At 40.8% G+C, this 16975-nt stretch overlaps 1 protein-coding gene across 1 annotated transcript in view; it reads left to right on the top strand.

Annotated features, from left to right (window-relative positions):
* Positions 1-16975, top strand: part of FZD3 (frizzled class receptor 3) — a 55840-nt gene that overhangs the window by 18242 nt on the left and 20623 nt on the right. Inside the window, exons 2-3 of the mRNA XM_009319720.1 lie at positions 8329-8525; positions 10106-11123. Coding sequence (XP_009317995.1) covers positions 8329-8525; positions 10106-11123 — 1215 coding nt within the window. The remainder of the gene's footprint in view (positions 1-8328; positions 8526-10105; positions 11124-16975) is intronic.

Here is a 16975-nt window from a genome sequence, read left to right as displayed (position 1 = left end):
TTTTTACACTACTAATGGTCCAAATAGAGCATATGTGCCTTTGAGGTTAGTTTCGTGGACAGTTTCAATCAATCTTAAACCCAAGTCAGCGCGAAGGAGGCTGGTGGCAGGGGAGAGGGCAGGGGTTGATAAACTTATGCCCTTCATGAAACTGCACCCTGAAGTGCCTTAGATGACAACTGTAATTTGTCCTCATTTCACAGCCATATATGAGGATGATGATGACAACTGTACAGTTCACATTGACTTTAAGGGAGTCAGCATACTGTAGATTCCCTTGGTTAGTCTGTCAAGAAGCACTTTGGCTTGAATGTCAGAATTCGGAAGACTGTCAGAAGCCTTCTTCTATCCTCATCCCAGTGGAAAACATGGAGCTTCATGTAGTCTGCATCAGCTTGTGATACTGAGCTCTCTTAGATACTCTGCTACATCGGCTGTGTAAAAAACCACAGTTAGCGAAGTCACGCATGAAATGGTAGAAGTCATCAAGCCTTTGAGAAATAAAAGTGAATTCTCTTCAACAGGAGTATTCAGTGTTGCTTTCATTGTATTTGAGAAATCCAACTTGTCTAATTTTATTCTGCAGGGTATTAATGTTGTTTATTATGTGGCAGACACTGTCATTCTCTATGTTGATGGCAGTAAAAATGAAATGGTGACGCGAATCTGGTTGGTGATTTTGAATCTTGGCTATGTCCTTATCTGTATTTCCCTCATGTTTCTGATTTTTAGAAATTCCCTTTTTATGAGCTCTGAAGAACTTGATCTGCCTACCGACTCCATTGTGTGCTCTCAAGTTAGTGTCAAGTCTTCTAACAAATCTTCATACCAAATGCCTTTCCTCCTTCACTCAGCAAGATAAATTTTTGAGCACCGTGCCAACAGTGAATTGTTTATACTCTTCACTCCTGTTACTCTTCAAGGAGACAGACCTCCCTTAGCTGGCAGAAACAGCCCGTGAGTCCCTGACATGCCGATCAGCCTGCGGTGGCAGGGTTGAGGGAAAGAAAAGGTTGTTATTGCTAACGCTCCACTTCTCATAGTGGGTATCTTTCTCCTTCCCACAGTGACAACAGCACTGGAGCATTTATTTGGCAGGCATCAAAGCAGTGATCACACTCAGTTTGTACTTGCAAGGTCGTCTGTGCAACTGCAGGAGATAGAAATGTGTCATTTAAATGAAAAATATTATTTTGTCAAGACTTACAGCTCCTGCCCAATAGTCTCTTGCTTGTCCAGGCAAGTGTGCTTTATAGTGTCTTAACTTAATAGTATCTAAAATACGGTCCAGAGGACTATTTATTTCTCTGTGATACTTTGGAATTCTCCCAAGCCCGTCACAGCAGGCATATGGAGAGGAAGGAGGAAGTCCAAGCAGTCTCAACTGTCTTATAAAAACTAACATTTCTTGCAAATGGAAATTGTTACCAGGACCACCCATCTGCATTCATCGGTTCCTAAAACATAAAGATCACATTTAGGAGAAGTGCAAATTGACAGATGGATGCCATCTTTTCAGTGTCTTCCAAAGGAACTTCAGAATTCAAAATGAAGCAGGAGACCTCTTTAAAGAAGAAGAGCAGATGGCTCTGCTTTTTAGTCATATAGACAGAGATTAATGTCATTCGCTGTCTTTTAACTGCTTTCATCTTTATCCTACTTTTTTTTCTGCAGTTGAGAAATTAACCTCAGCTGTCTGTTTACAGACCAGAATGTTTAGGATGGTTTGCACGATTGCTGCCCTTCCACAAGTAAGACAGGCAAAATAATTGGTCTTAGGTTTTAAAGTGAATAGCAGGGTGATTGTCTGGTTCAACCTACAGCATGAGAAAAATATCATTTAAAACCACACTAATTACTTGACATTTTTATTGTTGGAATTACTTAATAGCTATTTAAACATGGGCATATATTTTTAGTACTAAGGTAAAACAATCTGAAATTTTTTACTTCTCAGTCCCTAAAGTAGTACAGCGTCAATCTAATCCTCATTGCAACCATAATTTTTCCAGCTAACATCAAATTATGAGACATGGGATATCGGAAGGCAGTGGGTTATGTGGTGCATAAGGGTTCATACATACAGTGTGAGAATAGCTTTTTTCCATACTGAAGGGTAAAGCTTAACAGGCGGCCAGAATTGTGACCCCATTTGGCTTTTCACACATGCATCGCTGTGCAAAGCTAAAAATAATTACCAAAAGAAAGTATACCTAAGTTGCTCCAGACAAGGAAGTCAATGGTGAGGTAAACTTTGAATGCACATCGTGCTAAGTATTCTACACTAAATTTGTCTTGGCACTGTGCATTAAAAGCAGGCTTGGGCAAATCAGCCTATTGCCTTTTGAAAACAGAATAAAGTGTCTGTGCAATAAAGCTGCACTTTCATAGTCACATTAAGTTGAGCAAGTGTGGATTGGTTCCAGAAGAAATGGACTTACTCTTACACACATGAGTCTGTGTTTCTGGCCCTTTCTGCAACCATTACTTACGTAGCCATGTGGCACTATCTAGCTGAAGGCCAAACTGAGTGGGAAAAAAAGTAGCTTTCTGTTAGATCTGGCTATGGTTTTTTGAAGGAGTTAGTGCCCCAGATCACTGCTCTTTGCAAAAATCACCAGCTCTGCTCTGCCTGTGTGAGCACTCCCTAATCTTCTTTAGGAAACACCAGCTAGGTTAAGGCAGGACTCTCAAGTACAGCCTCATTTGAAGTTAGCATCAGCAGTTTAAGTACTACAGCAGTTGTTCAGCTCAGGATATTAACGTACAGCAAATATTTTCAGGTTAAGTTTGTGTACCAGCATGACTGTGGGATATAGGCTCCAGCAAACCTAGCAGGATTCAGAGGAGCGTGCAGGTCAGAGCCATCGGAGAACGAACTTCCACTGTCTCAAGAAGGCCAATTCTGCTTGTAACGGTAGAGAGCATTCACATGAACTGCTTTGCTGTCAGATCTGAGCGAGCTGTTCAATCAGAGAAGACGTAGTTAGTTATCAAAAGCAGGAAGCAGTAACACGTTCGGTCTAACTAGCAGTTTTCTGAAGAGTTAAATCTAGCTGCAGCTTCTGTGGTTCTCCTCGGGAGGTAGCCTGGAAAGCATTATTGCCCATGGACCTTGAGATACAATTCAAGATTTTTTCCTAATGAACAGCAAGCTAAATTCTAATGTAGGGCAACACAGGACAGAAAGCGCCGATGGTGTGGCTGGCCTGAGACAGGATATGCCCTGAGGCAGTTGCTTCCATCAGAGAATTGCAACAGTAATTGATAGTCATAGCATCACGCTTTTCCCATGAGCCTGAGGGAAGAAAACTTCCCTCCTTCCGTCTATGAGTTTATGAGAATGCTTCCTGTTCAGTTTTCTGTTAAAAGAGAGGAATATATAAACAAACAGAATAGCGAAAGATGACCAAAATAATTTTGTTTAAATCTTGCAATAATGTCACTTCCCAAATAACAGCCAGCTAAAGGGCTACTGCTGTGTAAAATGAAAGGTAGAATTTGGTTTATTATCTCTCAGTAATATGAGAAGTCTGAAACTGTAACACAGTTCCACAGTGTATTTAGAGTTATTGCTCTTGCTTTGTAACCAAAATGAGAATTTGTTTAAAAAATTATTTGGGGGGGGCAAATCTACACATATCATTCCGGCTCTCCTTTGTCTTTCATCCCCTCCTGAAAAAAAAACAAACCCAAAAGAAAACCCAAGGCAAGCAGGAAATTTCTAGTCTCTGTTAGAGCATGGCCATTAAAACACTTTCAGCAGACAGGACTTGTAGGGAGGGAAGGAGCTGGGGCCACACTGCTGGGAATCGGGAAGTTTCTTAAAGCAACTTTGCTGCCAGGAAATAAAATTCTGGGGAAAAGGGAAAGAAGAGATGGGTATGGTTGTACTGCAATTTGGACTGCTCTGAGGGAAGCAGTGATACATGATTGTGGCATGTTATTTGATACACAGCACCTGCATGGCAAAGCAAAGGAGGGATGAGAGTGTTCTGTCTCAACCTGAAGAAAGCCGAGTTCATAATGCTGCTGTTATCACTGGGTTCAAAGGAATTTGCATGGTCATAAAGATTGTTCTGAGAGGTCAAAGACCAGTGGGTGTACAACTGTAGATATATTAGACGGTTATGTGATCTGGCGTATTTTAAATACTTAAGTATCTTCAGGAGCTAAGAAGTGTTTATCTCTTCTTAAACATTTATCTCTTTCCTTTCTTGGGTTTCCCAGGACTTGGCCTGAATTATTGAAATCCGTTTGGTGATCACGTCTTCTCTTGTCCTTGTCCTCTTCCTTTTTCCTCTGTATGTTGAGTTGTTCAACAGGCATTCTTCAAAAGCACGTCCCATTTAAACAGAGAGCCTTTTGTTAGGCACCGAAGTGGAATAGGGCTAAATGTCATAACTTGCACTGCATCCTGGGGCAAGAGCATAAAAAAAAGTCTCTTAATCTCCCTGGCTTTCTTTTTAATAGTGAACAACATAATCAGTAGATGGAAGTGACTTTTCATCTTAGGAGCTGCAATGGCGTAAGATAATTTTAGAGATAGGGTGCTTACAGACTGAGCTGCTTACAGGCACAAATGCTGCTGTTACTGGTTGAAAGCAAGTAAGTCTCTTTTTCTGCATTACGAGGAGTGGTTGTAGGGTTTTTTCTTCTTCTGTTGTCTAGCTTAGCCTGTTCATGATTTTAAAATAAACTGATTTGATCTAATTCATAAAAGAGTTTTTGTCTGCCTGCAGTTGCTATTTTGAGAGACAGTACGGTCTAAGAGAGGCCTGGAGTTGCTGAGAAATGGAACAGCCAGCACTAGGGGAGCAGTCCTATTAAATTACCCCTACTTAAGTGTATTTCTTCAGTGTTGTTGGGGTTGAGTGTATCTGTACTGTGTTTTGAGGAGTATACCAAGGCCATGCTCAAAACCAGACTTGTTTTCTGCAGCTCTAAAGAACCCTAAGTGCAGCTAATGTGCCCTCGGGGGGACTTTGTCAGGGAAGATTCAGTTACACTAGTGTTACCTCAGATGTTTCAGCGTCTTCAACCCAGCCTCCAGCTGCCATGCCAGAAGGGAGTGGGTCTCTGAATAGACCCTGCATCAGATCCGTCAGGCCGAAGAGAGGACAGATCTTGTGCCTGATCGTCCAGGCCCACGTGGATGTCTTGGAAAATAAATGGCATCTTAGAGAGCAGGAGAAGGCGATGTTTAGGCAGCTGTCTTGCATCCTGCGTGTTTGAGCACCCTGTAACTTAGCCCTCGGGCTGCTAAAGGGGACAGACGGGGAACACGCTGCTCTTACTGAGAGTGCTCTTTCAGACCCTGGAGCCATTGCCAAAGAGCACCACTGCATCCCCATTTTTGGACGTTTCCTGTCTCGGTTCCAATATTCCCTCGGACACCATTGCCCAGTGTCCTTTGGAGTTGGCCGAAAGCCATTACATGTAGCCATGTAATGAAAGCCACCTGGCCGTAGTAGGATCAACAGGATAGAAGGAAATACTGGTACCTTTCCGTTCCCTTGAACAGAAAGGTTTTGCTACTTTTTGTAGCTTTGCTACTTTTCCTTTGCTTTGCAATAGCCATGATCTGGAGGTCTGTTTGCACAGTTTTCGTAGGTGTACACCTTGAGATAGTCTGGGATCTTCCTAAATGGTGCAGCTTTCTGCAAATCAACCCAAACCAAACAGGTCTTTTAATGAAGGTGAAGGAGCAGGAAAAGAGAAATTCTGAAACATCTTTTCTTAATGGAAGGCGTATCAGAGGAGAGTAGTAGAGCATTTGTCAGGGGAACTTAAAATATAGGTGTGGGTACGTGCAAAACTGCAGTGGCAGGAGGCAAGACTTTGGGGGGGCAGGCATTAAGCCAGTAGTCCTTTTTCATAAAGATATAACTTCATTTTCTTATTTTCAAGGTTCTTTGAAAAGAAGGAAAGTTAAACATTTCCCAAAATGAAAGTGGAGTTTTCCTTTTATTTTCCCTTTCCATCAAATAAAGGAAGACGATTATCTTAAGCTTTTCCGGTCATGTCAGGTGTCATAACTACCTGGAATCAATTTCTTGGATCCTTGTTGTCAAACAACAGCTTTAACTGCATTATAGTCAATAACTATTTAAAAATAAAACCATATATGCATCTGAAGTAAATGTCCAGCCAAATAGAAAGTGTTCCTTGAGTAACAATGAGCTTGTAAATGTAAATACTTTCCAACTGTTGCTTCCTTTCTCCTTGTCAATAGCTCTGAAGGCTTATACTGCTCTTCATACAAGCTATTGCCAAATTGCATGGCTCTCTTGTCATGTGATGACATTTTCAGAAATGCGTAGCACTGAAGAGAATTTAATCAGCTTGGTAAATAATAATTACGTTAAAAAAAAAATCAGTAAGATCACAGCATGGTTGCATCTTGTATTCCAAAAATTAACCTTTTGCAGAGAGAAGGAGTCATATAGGAAGAATTGGAAGAGTAAGGAGACGATAAGGAAGAACTGAAATGTGAAACTTTTCCTCATCGTTTCTAGTAATTGTCATTTATATTGCCACAGAAGATGACCTATTTTTTTGTTGTTGGGTCTGTTCTGTTCTATAGGTTGGAAAAAGAAAATGTTGAATTGGTTTAAAGTATTTCTCAGGAAGTTGCTGTTTGAAAATGTAATCTTTCTACAGCCTACTCTTCAGCTTCAGCTATAATAAGATTTAGGTTTTGTATATGTATATAGCAGGTTCATTTGTGCTTCTGCAATTGCACCACAAATTCTGAAGATTAGACTTCTTGCTCTATAATCCTGCTAGGCTGTGGAGAAGAGGAAACTCTGGTATCAAGATAATGGACTTTTTATAAAAATCTGTCAGAACAGAGCTCATGTTAGCATTGCCATCGATCAAGCAACTGTCACCTTTTTCCATCAAGTTATGATGTGAAATGTAAGTCAAGGAAAAGAAGCGGCGTACTAAAATGCCACTGCTGTTTCTCCAGTCTGGAGGTAGCAGAGTAATTCAACATCCACACGCTGTGTTGTTTTATTCTAGAGTTGTAAGTCCTAACGTATTGTGATATGCTGTAGTTCCAGTCCTAAGAGACTACAATTGATCTTATATTAATATCTGAAGATAAGCTGGGGCTTTGTATAGTGGTAGGTGCCACACAAACTCAGAATAAGATGTTGATTGACTCCTGGAGAGTTTTAAAGACAAGCCATAACAAGCAAGAGCAAAATGAACCCATGTAAGAAGATAACATGGATTATCAATGTGCACCAGTTTTTATTAAGACATAAATCCCTGTCCTACTTTTTTTCCTTCTTTTTCATCTTCAGAAATACTTGAGAACAGCTGTATGTTGGCTAATTGTGGTAGATTTTCTCTGGGTGCTTCCAAGGAGTGTTGCTATCACCATTACTTAAACCTGTTGTAAGGCAACACAGTAGCACAAGACACCAATTATGTTTTCTGACTAATTTTTTTCAGGCTTTGATTTCACAGTGCTTTCTGATGGTTAGTCGAGAAACGACATACTTAATGTGACTTCACTGTGATTACAGCCCTGTTCTGGAAGCTAGAAAGTTCTATGTATGCGAATTTATATAACAATGGTAGCACGCACGTTGGGACTGTTTTCTGTCCACAGATATACTCTGATGATAGGACTGAGATTTTAACAGATGGCTTCTCTTCAGTTGGACAAGATGCTGTGGGAAGAACGCAATGGCAAATGTCCTGTGTTTGCATTTGGTAGAAAGATATGAAGAACACTGCCTTTCTGAAGAAATTCAAGAAATAAAGAGATTATTTGCAAATATTATGTTGTGATCTGAAAATAATACCTGAAAGATCACCGTATGCTATATTTCTGTACTGTCAAGGAATCTTGCATTATCTAACATTCCTCAGGTTGTAATCTCATCAACCGAATGCAAGTTTTTCATATTATCCTACTAAATAAGCAGCTAGCAGTTCATGATGTATCTGTCAGTAACACAAGCGCTAAAAGGAATCAAGTTTATATGACTGTTATTGGAGAGTGTGAAGCTAAGCCTGAATCCTCGAAGGTGTTTAGCTGTCTAATTCCCATTGATTTTCATGCAAATCAAGTACATAAATGTCCCTTGCGAATCTCTGTCATTGTCCCCAGGCTTCTTGATTGCCTGTCTTCCTAAAATGCGTAAGTGTTGTATTATGATGATCACTTCTTCCAGCAGACAAAGTTCAGAAAAAGAAGGTCGTGGTTATGGTTGTGAAAGCCCTAACATCTCATGAGACAAATTATAGCTTACTGCTGAAGCGTTCTACAATACTGTTTGTAGCTATTGAAATCTCCTTTTTCTTTTCTAGCCGTTTCATCCAATGGTGAATTTGGAATGCTCCAGAGATTTTCGACCATTTCTGTGTGCCCTCTATGCTCCTGTGTGCATGGAGTACGGCCGTGTCACTCTCCCTTGTCGCAGACTCTGTCAAAGAGCATACAGCGAGTGCTCCAAACTCATGGAGATGTTTGGGGTCTCTTGGCCTGAAGATATGGAGTGCACCAGGTGAGCAAATCTGTTTTTTTTTTCAGAATCCCGGGATAAAATTTTAGTATGATCTAGGATGTTTTATGATCTGAAACAGACATTTTAAATGTGTTCCATCACAAGTGCCCTTATTTTCCCTTCATTTGTGTAACAGCCTGTTTCCTGGGGTGGAAACTGAGTTCATATTTCCATCATCTGCCCAAGAGATAAGTTGAAAATTTCTGTGGCTGATTACTGTAAACTGCACATGCATATTCTTAAACGAATGAATATACCCGTCTATTTTTCTTCTTTGTCATTTATGCTGACCTGGTTTTGTCTGCTATACCGAAGTGTAATAGGTGACACTGCTATAAATTTCTCTGGGAGTTAGGCAAAATTACATATGCTGGAGATTAATAGTCTCTTTTTCTGAAGAGGGAGCTGGCTGTTTTTGATGAGCGTATAAAATCTCAAAGCTCTGTTTTCAGAGCATCTACCTCTTGTTGAGCTTGTGTGCAAACAGATGTTTTCAGCTTTACATTTCACAAATAACTTTGTAGAAAAGTATTCGATGGTGTTCCAATCTATTTGAAACAGAATATACATGAAATTGAAAACAGTATCTTTATGCTTTATTTTTTTTATAAGTGACTCCAACAGCTAATAAAATACAGGAGCACAAACAGGAAGAAATAGTCTCTCTTACAGTTGGATTGGAGAGAATGAGAAACAATTAAAACTTTTAGCAAAATAATAAGTCAGAGGATGCTTCTAGGTCCTGATAATCTCGATCAAAGATGGCTCTAACTCCATACTCTGAACAGATGCCTGAGCCCTTTAGGTCCACCCATCTCCTCAGTAAGGCCCAGATAGTGAAATTTCAAAACCAGAGCTAAAACTACTAAAACTTTGCTGGTGCTTTGTTAGTGCCATTGTGCCTGAACATGAACTGTGGCAGAGGAACAGGCATACTTAGCTTATGCTGCGGTTGATGAGGCAATAACATCTAGCAGAGGGAAGAACCGGACAGCTATGCGTGGAATCCCTCCAGTCTCTCCTTCAAAACTTCAGACTGCATCTCCAGCAGCCCTTAGCCTCCAGTGAGAGCATTACTTAATTACAGAAATATCTTCATCATAATTTCAATTTATTAATGCTAGTAGCAGTGCTAGGTTGGATTTTTGGTCTAACTAGCTCACCGTCCTGTCTGACAGCAGCTGGTACAGTTGCTTAGGGAAAGGTTTTAGAATGTTCTATAAAATCATGCTTCCTTGGGCACATAGTCTCAGTTTACAGTAAGCCTAAATTTATAGACTTCCTGAGATGGATTTTGTATCCTCACCTTTATGCTTAAAGCCCCAGTGGGCCCCTTGTCCATTTATTTCTCTGGTTTATTTTTAAACATATTTTATAGTTTAAACATCCTCTGCATTCTGGGACAATGAGTTCCAGAGTTTGTTTAAACATAGGGTAGTATTTCATGGATTACCCAGTATTTGGATTGTCTTTGTTTTCGCTCCAGTTAGTGTGTCTAAAGTCAGACATATAAATAAGGTTACTAGTCTTTGCAAAGTATGTGTATATTTCTTGTAAATAATTCTTGTCTTACTTTTTAGATTCCCAGATTGTGATGAGCCGTATCCTCGTCTGGTTGACCTCAATTTAGCTGGCGAGCCCACAGAAGAGGCCCCAATGGCAGTACAGAGGGATTATGGTTTTTGGTGTCCTCGGGAGTTGAAAATAGACCCTGATCTGGGTTACTCTTTCCTGAGCGTACGGGACTGTTCCCCTCCTTGCCCAAATATGTACTTTCGGCGTGAAGAGCTCTCCTTTGCTCGCTACTTCATCGGCGTGATCTCCATCGTCTGCCTTTCTGCCACCTTGTTTACTTTTTTAACTTTTCTGATCGATGTCACAAGATTTCGCTATCCAGAAAGACCGATAATATTTTATGCTGTCTGTTACATGATGGTGTCATTAATTTTCTTCATTGGCTTTCTGCTTGAAGACCGAGTAGCGTGTAACGCGTCTAGCCCTGCCCAGTACAAGGCTTCCACAGTGACACAGGGCTCTCACAACAAAGCTTGCACCATGCTCTTCATGGTGCTCTATTTCTTTACCATGGCTGGCAGTGTTTGGTGGGTCATTCTTACCATCACGTGGTTCTTGGCAGCCGTGCCAAAATGGGGCAGTGAAGCAATCGAGAAGAAAGCATTGCTCTTCCACGCCAGTGCCTGGGGCATTCCAGGAACTCTAACCATCATCCTCTTAGCAATGAATAAAATTGAAGGTGACAATATTAGCGGCGTATGTTTTGTTGGCCTCTATGATGTGGATGCATTAAGATACTTTGTACTTGCACCTCTCTGCCTGTATGTTGTTGTTGGAGTTTCCCTTCTGCTAGCTGGCATTATCTCTCTCAATCGGGTTCGCATTGAAATCCCATTAGAGAAAGAGAACCAGGACAAACTAGTGAAGTTCATGATCCGGATTGGCGTGTTCAGTGTTCTGTACCTCGTGCCACTGTTGGTTGTAATTGGCTGCTATTTCTATGAGCAGGCTTATCGAGGTGTGTGGGAGACGACGTGGATTCAAGAACGCTGCAGAGAATATCACATCCCGTGCCCCTATCAGGTGAGGAAACCAATATGACATATTCAGGAGTACAGAAAATGAATAATGAGGGGATATGTTAAGACTTGTCATCCCTAACTGAAAGTGCTGCTATTCCTACAGGGGAAGGTTCTTGCCATACTCAAATTATTTGGATAATGCATTAGGCCTTCTGGAAGACTAGGTATTATTGGAAAATTGGAGGCTTGCATCAGCTGCTTGGTGTTTTTTTGTGGAGGTTCTGGGCTGTATGGGACCTGTACAGGGTATAAAGATGCTATTTTAAACCAACTTCAAGAACGGGACTTAGTGAGTTTATTTTTGGCCATTAGAGACGTGTTAGAAGTTTTGCTCTGAAGGAATTTTGGCATTTAAACTGAGTTGTCATCAGCCTGATTACTGCTTTTCCTAGTTTTTGTTGTTCATCTGCAACATTTTGTCACTTTGATTAGCCTGGAGGTTTTGTGCTCATTTTAGAGCAGTCTATGCATGTGTCAGAAACGTCTGTATAAAATCTCACTTGAAGTGTCTTCTGAAGAAAGCCAGAGCTTACAGCTCATCAGTTCTGTTTTTTTCCAAGAAAATTACACTTACCTGCTTAATTTGTTTAGCTGAGTTATCACAGGAGCAGAAGCCTCTAAGAGCACTAGATATCAAACTGTCCACTGTTTACTTCAGTATTATGCTGGTGCAGTTGCAAAGAAAGTATGCTAAGTATTAATTACTTGAAGGCTACTTTCCTTTTTGAGCCAGTGGCAAACTGGTTTTGGAATGATATCGCATAGGTATTTTCTGCAACTTACTTGAAAGCAACTTTATTTCGAGAAGGTTGTACAGCATAGCTGAGTTATCACAGGAGCAGAAGCCTCTAAGAGCACTGGATATCAAACTGTCCACTGTTTACTTCAGTATTATGCTGGTGCAGTTGCAAAGAAAGTATTCTAAGTATTAATTACTTGAAGGCTACTTTCCTTTGAGCCAGTGGCAAACTGTTTTTGGAATGATATTGCATAGGTATTTTCTGCAACTTATTTGAAAGCAACTTTATTTTGAGAAGGGTGTACAGCAAACATCTATTATATAGCTGCACACACAGGGGTATAAAAAAAGTTAGTATTTTGGCTCTAAAGCAGTTAAAACACCAGCTGGATCATCAAAGCTCACATTTTAATGCAATAAAATATCACTTAAAGGTTTGGCTTAGTCTATATAGCTTGATAATAATCCTTTTATTACCCTTTAACCCTTTTTATTGTTTTCTCTGTTAGATTTTATTGGAGTGTGAGGCTCTTCCCTCCCATCCAATGTGTGAGCATTTTTATGGCAGGAAATATCTGTCAGTGGGTGTGTTCAGTTTCATTTGCTTGATTGAGTCTTCTCTGCTGCAGTTTTTAATACGTTAAACTGACTGATGCTTAAAAAGAGAGAAAAAGAGGGACGTGGGGTTTTCTCTCTGTTAATTTCAAATACCCACCATATGCCAATCTAAGATTTGTATAAGAACCTATAAAATTAAAAGGATATTGCTTTCTCAGAATGTTGAACAAAAACTATTTTAAACCTTGAAACTTCTGATGTCTAAGGGCTAAAATCCTGGTTAGTGGAATAATGAAAACATGTAGTAAAATGCTACTCAGATCTCTGGAAAACCATTAACATAATGGCTCAGCAGGAGTCAGAAGAACCGTAATGGTTTCATTCACATCAAATTGGGTTGAAGGACCCGTAGACCCTAGGGAGTATTAGAAGGGTTTTTCTTCCAACCCATCCAATTTTTTTTCTTAAACTAAACATGCTTCCCTAATTTAACTATCCAGACTTATAACTGAAACAGATTTCCAAAGCTGTGGGGAAAAATAATTTTATCCTTAGATCATGCTAGTAAAATTCATTGTTAAATTAGGGGAAAATTTAAAGCTTTGTGGAGAGTATCACTCACTTGCCAAATAAGACCGTATTTTTTCTAAGCCTTGATGTTATTTAACTTAACTTCAAATATTTGAACATCAGTGTCTGGGATTAGACTGTCCTAAATTGAGAGCTGTAGTTGATTCCACAGTGGACATAAGTTTTATGTGCAAAACTTGCACAGGGTTGTGGTAGTTGGAATTCGCTGCTTGCGTAGGCACACTTTTTCCAACACCAGCAAATCTGAGGTTAAAAATTCATTAGTCCGTTCAACCGTTACATCGTCTTTGCCATCAGAGGATGATGCCGCAGTAACTCATTCTGGAAAATTGCTAATGGGGGAGTTCGGGTATGCAGCTGCCACAGGCATGCCTCCCTCCCGTGTGACTGCTTCATGCAGGAGATACCGTGGGGTTAGTAATTTGCTGCAGATTCTCCTGGCTGCTGCTAAGCCGAAGAGGGCCTCGGCAGCTGGCGTTCAAATGAAACATAGACCTGTTTCTTTGACTACCTAAAGGGCTAAATACTCCCAAAATGGAGGAAGCAACAAGATGCCTTTATGCTTCGATCTTGATTTCTGGCTACCTGGATGTTTCCTGGGTTGACCTGGCTACGTATTATGACGGTTATTTGTCAGATCCGGGAGGCATCTGTTGCTTTCCTTGTGAAATAAAAACTTTTTTTGCCACAAAGACAGGAAATCAATACCCCAGTATCCCCTCTCTTTGAGGAGTAAGCACAGGGCAAAAAGGAGCTCATGTTACCTTACCTTGCCCGCAGTCTCCTCAGTGCTCCAAGTTTCTGGGAGAGACTAGGAAGGAGGGGAAGGGTTTGTAAAAGCTGTCAGCAGCTCTCTCCCCACGAGCACATCCCGGTCCTCAGTTTTCTGTAGCATCACGGGCTGCTGCAGCTCAGGCAGTAGCTTTAATCTGTTGCCTGGGCAGCAACAGCAGCTAAAACAGGCAGCAGCGGTCCCTGTCGTACCATGGCTGTGAGGGCCCAGATGAGCCGTCAAAAGTTGAGTGCAGTGAATATGGTTTCCCTGAGTCTCCTTTAGTGAGGAAAAAACAACTACTACATTGAGAGGTGAGGTTTATTTACAGTATATACAATGTATCTAATATGAGTAAGGAATTTAGCTGCACTTTCCCCACTGTAGGGGAAGTGCATTGTTTTTGTGGCTGTCAACTTCAACAGGCAACTCAGGGAGTTGCGTTTTGTATCAACCTGGCCAAATCTCTTAATTTAGTTAAAAACATCAAGGTTGCTATATTGGAGCATCCTTCCTTCAATATGAATAATGGCAAATTGACTAAGGTGTTACCACAAATAATTGTTTTTATTGTTTCTGATGCTAGGACTATTTGCAGTAATTGCAGTGATGTAATCTTTCCAGTCAGTATGACTTCTCTGTGAAATATCTGCTCACAGCAGCTGAAAAATGTCTTAACCCATCCACCTCCGTTTTCACCGAGGTCGGGACATTTTTCTTTTTCTGGAGGGGGGAACAGTGCCTTTGTAATCTCCTTTCAGTGCAGTAATATTCAAATGAGGAGCTGAATTTTATGTTGGTATCCCACTTTTTACTTGTTGCCTTAAAAAATGAATTCATGCTTGGCCTCAAAAAATGGATTAATGTTTTTGTGCAAGAGGAGTTCATGCAGTGGAAAATGAAATTAATTTTCACTGGCTATAGAACTGGTACACCCATCATAAACAAAGCATTTTAACTGGGCTGTGTGCATTACATGTTCTTCATATATAATCTCTTTTATGAGAGTATAGCGCAATTTTACATCAAGATGAAATGCAGAAATGATGGGAAAAAAGCAGGGAAGTGTGACACAATCCAATCATAAAATAATCACATCTAGTCATCTCTTTTGCTACGGTTGAAATACACGCTTTGCTGCTCCTCCTTCTGCTTCTGTTTGTAACAGTGGTGGTTCTACCAATATCATACCGTTGTTCAGAGGGCAGAGCCTTGGAACAGAGACTTGCATTTTTGTAACGTGGGGCTCAAGGGGGGACATTTGGAGAGATAAGATTCTGCATGCTCCTATTGCTGTTCAGTGTGGCTGTCCTCGTCACAGAATCATAGAATAGTTTGGGTGTCTCTAATAATTTTACCATTCTTAAGAAGTTCTTGGTACTGGCTTGGCTTTTTAGTCTGCAGTCCTGACCTAGTGGTTAGCTTCCAAAGTTTGCCTCTTTCCTCTCTTACTTTGCAATTTCTGCCTTGTATGTTGATGGAGCGTGTCATGCTGTGGGAACTAATTCAGATCAACTGGTGGACTGGGATAAAATTTTGGCCAGTCACTTTACAGAAGCACAGAATAGCTCAGGTTGAAGGGTCCTCTGGAAATCATCCAGTCCAACCACCCTGCTCAAGCAGGGTCAGCCCAGGGCCGTGTCCAGTCGGGTTTTGAATTCCCGTTGCCATAAAAGCTCTAAGTTCCTTTCTGTCAGACGTCTAACCTCAGATATATCTGATGTAAGGTAAAAAGCAGGGTAAAGGCAAAAAAAAAAAGGTTTGAAGTGCATTTAGCTGCTGTTACATATTCTTGTCCTCCAGGCACCACGGTGTTCTGTTCTTTACAAGGAGAGTGTCAGAGTTTTGTTCCTCTTGGAAATTACAAAGGCAATCAAACTGGGACAGAGTGACCTGCCCCAATCTATGAAAATATGTCTCAAAACTGGGATTAATTTGGCTACAAAGTGAAATAGATACTCAGCAAAGTCTGTCTCCAAAGCTGGTTGTAATGTACATTTCTCTTACGAAAAGTGGGAGTTCAAATGGTCAATACAGCTTTCCTAGCCCAGAGAAAAGGAGAGGGCTGCATCAAGCCAGAAACATTCAAAGGTGGAAGAAAGTGGTAATTGTCATCTTCCCAAGATAAGGAAATGTGTCTGCTTTGCTGGGATGGCAGAGTATGGAGTTAAAAGCTTTTACCTCTTTTTTTTTTTAGTCCCATAACTGAACTGGTAAGGTAGTTTAGGCCTGGAAAGGTTTATTGGGCTGAACCACAAAATCAGATTTTCTGCAAAGTAAAGAAAGTCCTGAGTTAAGATTCATTTCTTTTAAATCCAAACGTAAATAGACTCTCCACAGTTTTCACGAATGCCTCAGGGCTAGGCTAGGCACCGTGCTGATGGGAGAGACATCTAATTTAGGTATTAAAGAGAAAAAAAAAAAAAACAACCCAAACTATTCCAAAGACATTTGCTACCCTAGTGGGAGTCCTTGGGAAATGATCTAAGCAGCAGGAGTTATCTTTGCTGGTGATCTGATAGTCATCATTTCCCCACTCATGTGGCTTCACCGGATTAAAAGACCTTAGTGCTAACTTGCTACGAGTGAAGGTGGTGCTCCCCGCTTATCTTTTCGATGTTATTTAGAGGAGTGGAAGCAGATGTGGATAGCACGTTTGATTTCCTGCTTACGGCCAATCTAACCGACGAACGGCACTGGGCCTGTGCCGTGTTCACTTCCCTGTATCGTCTAGTTCTTTAGCTTTGGGGCTTGACCTCATATAAACCAGTGGAATTGCAGAGATAAAATAATGGGCATATGTTAGAATGAAAACAATGTGAAAATCAAGAACAGCTACTGAGACCAGCATTCATTTATCTAATTTCGGATGTCTCCATCTGAGCCAGGCACCCCAGCCTCCTTTTCTAGCTGAAGCAGAGAAACGGGCATTTTTATAGTGATTCATTGGACGCTCAGATGAATCGTACCCTGACTTAATTTATTGTCTGTTTGAAGGGGTCACATTTGCTTTTATTGGGTATATTTATGTTAGGATTTTTGCTGCAAAATTCTGGGGAGGTTTTTTGGGGGGGAGGGGGAGAAGAGGCTGGGGGCTTTTTTGCAATCTCTCCCCTTCAAAATCAGGATATGCCTCAACACCCTTTAAGCACGCTTTCTATATCCTGACCAGTCTTGATCTGAGTAACAGTCA

Source organism: Pygoscelis adeliae, unplaced genomic scaffold (assembly GCF_000699105.1).
Source record: "Pygoscelis adeliae isolate BGI_AS28 unplaced genomic scaffold, ASM69910v1 Scaffold121, whole genome shotgun sequence".
NCBI classification, from domain to species: domain Eukaryota; kingdom Metazoa; phylum Chordata; class Aves; order Sphenisciformes; family Spheniscidae; genus Pygoscelis; species Pygoscelis adeliae.
This window is presented reverse-complemented; position numbering and strand designations above follow the sequence as displayed.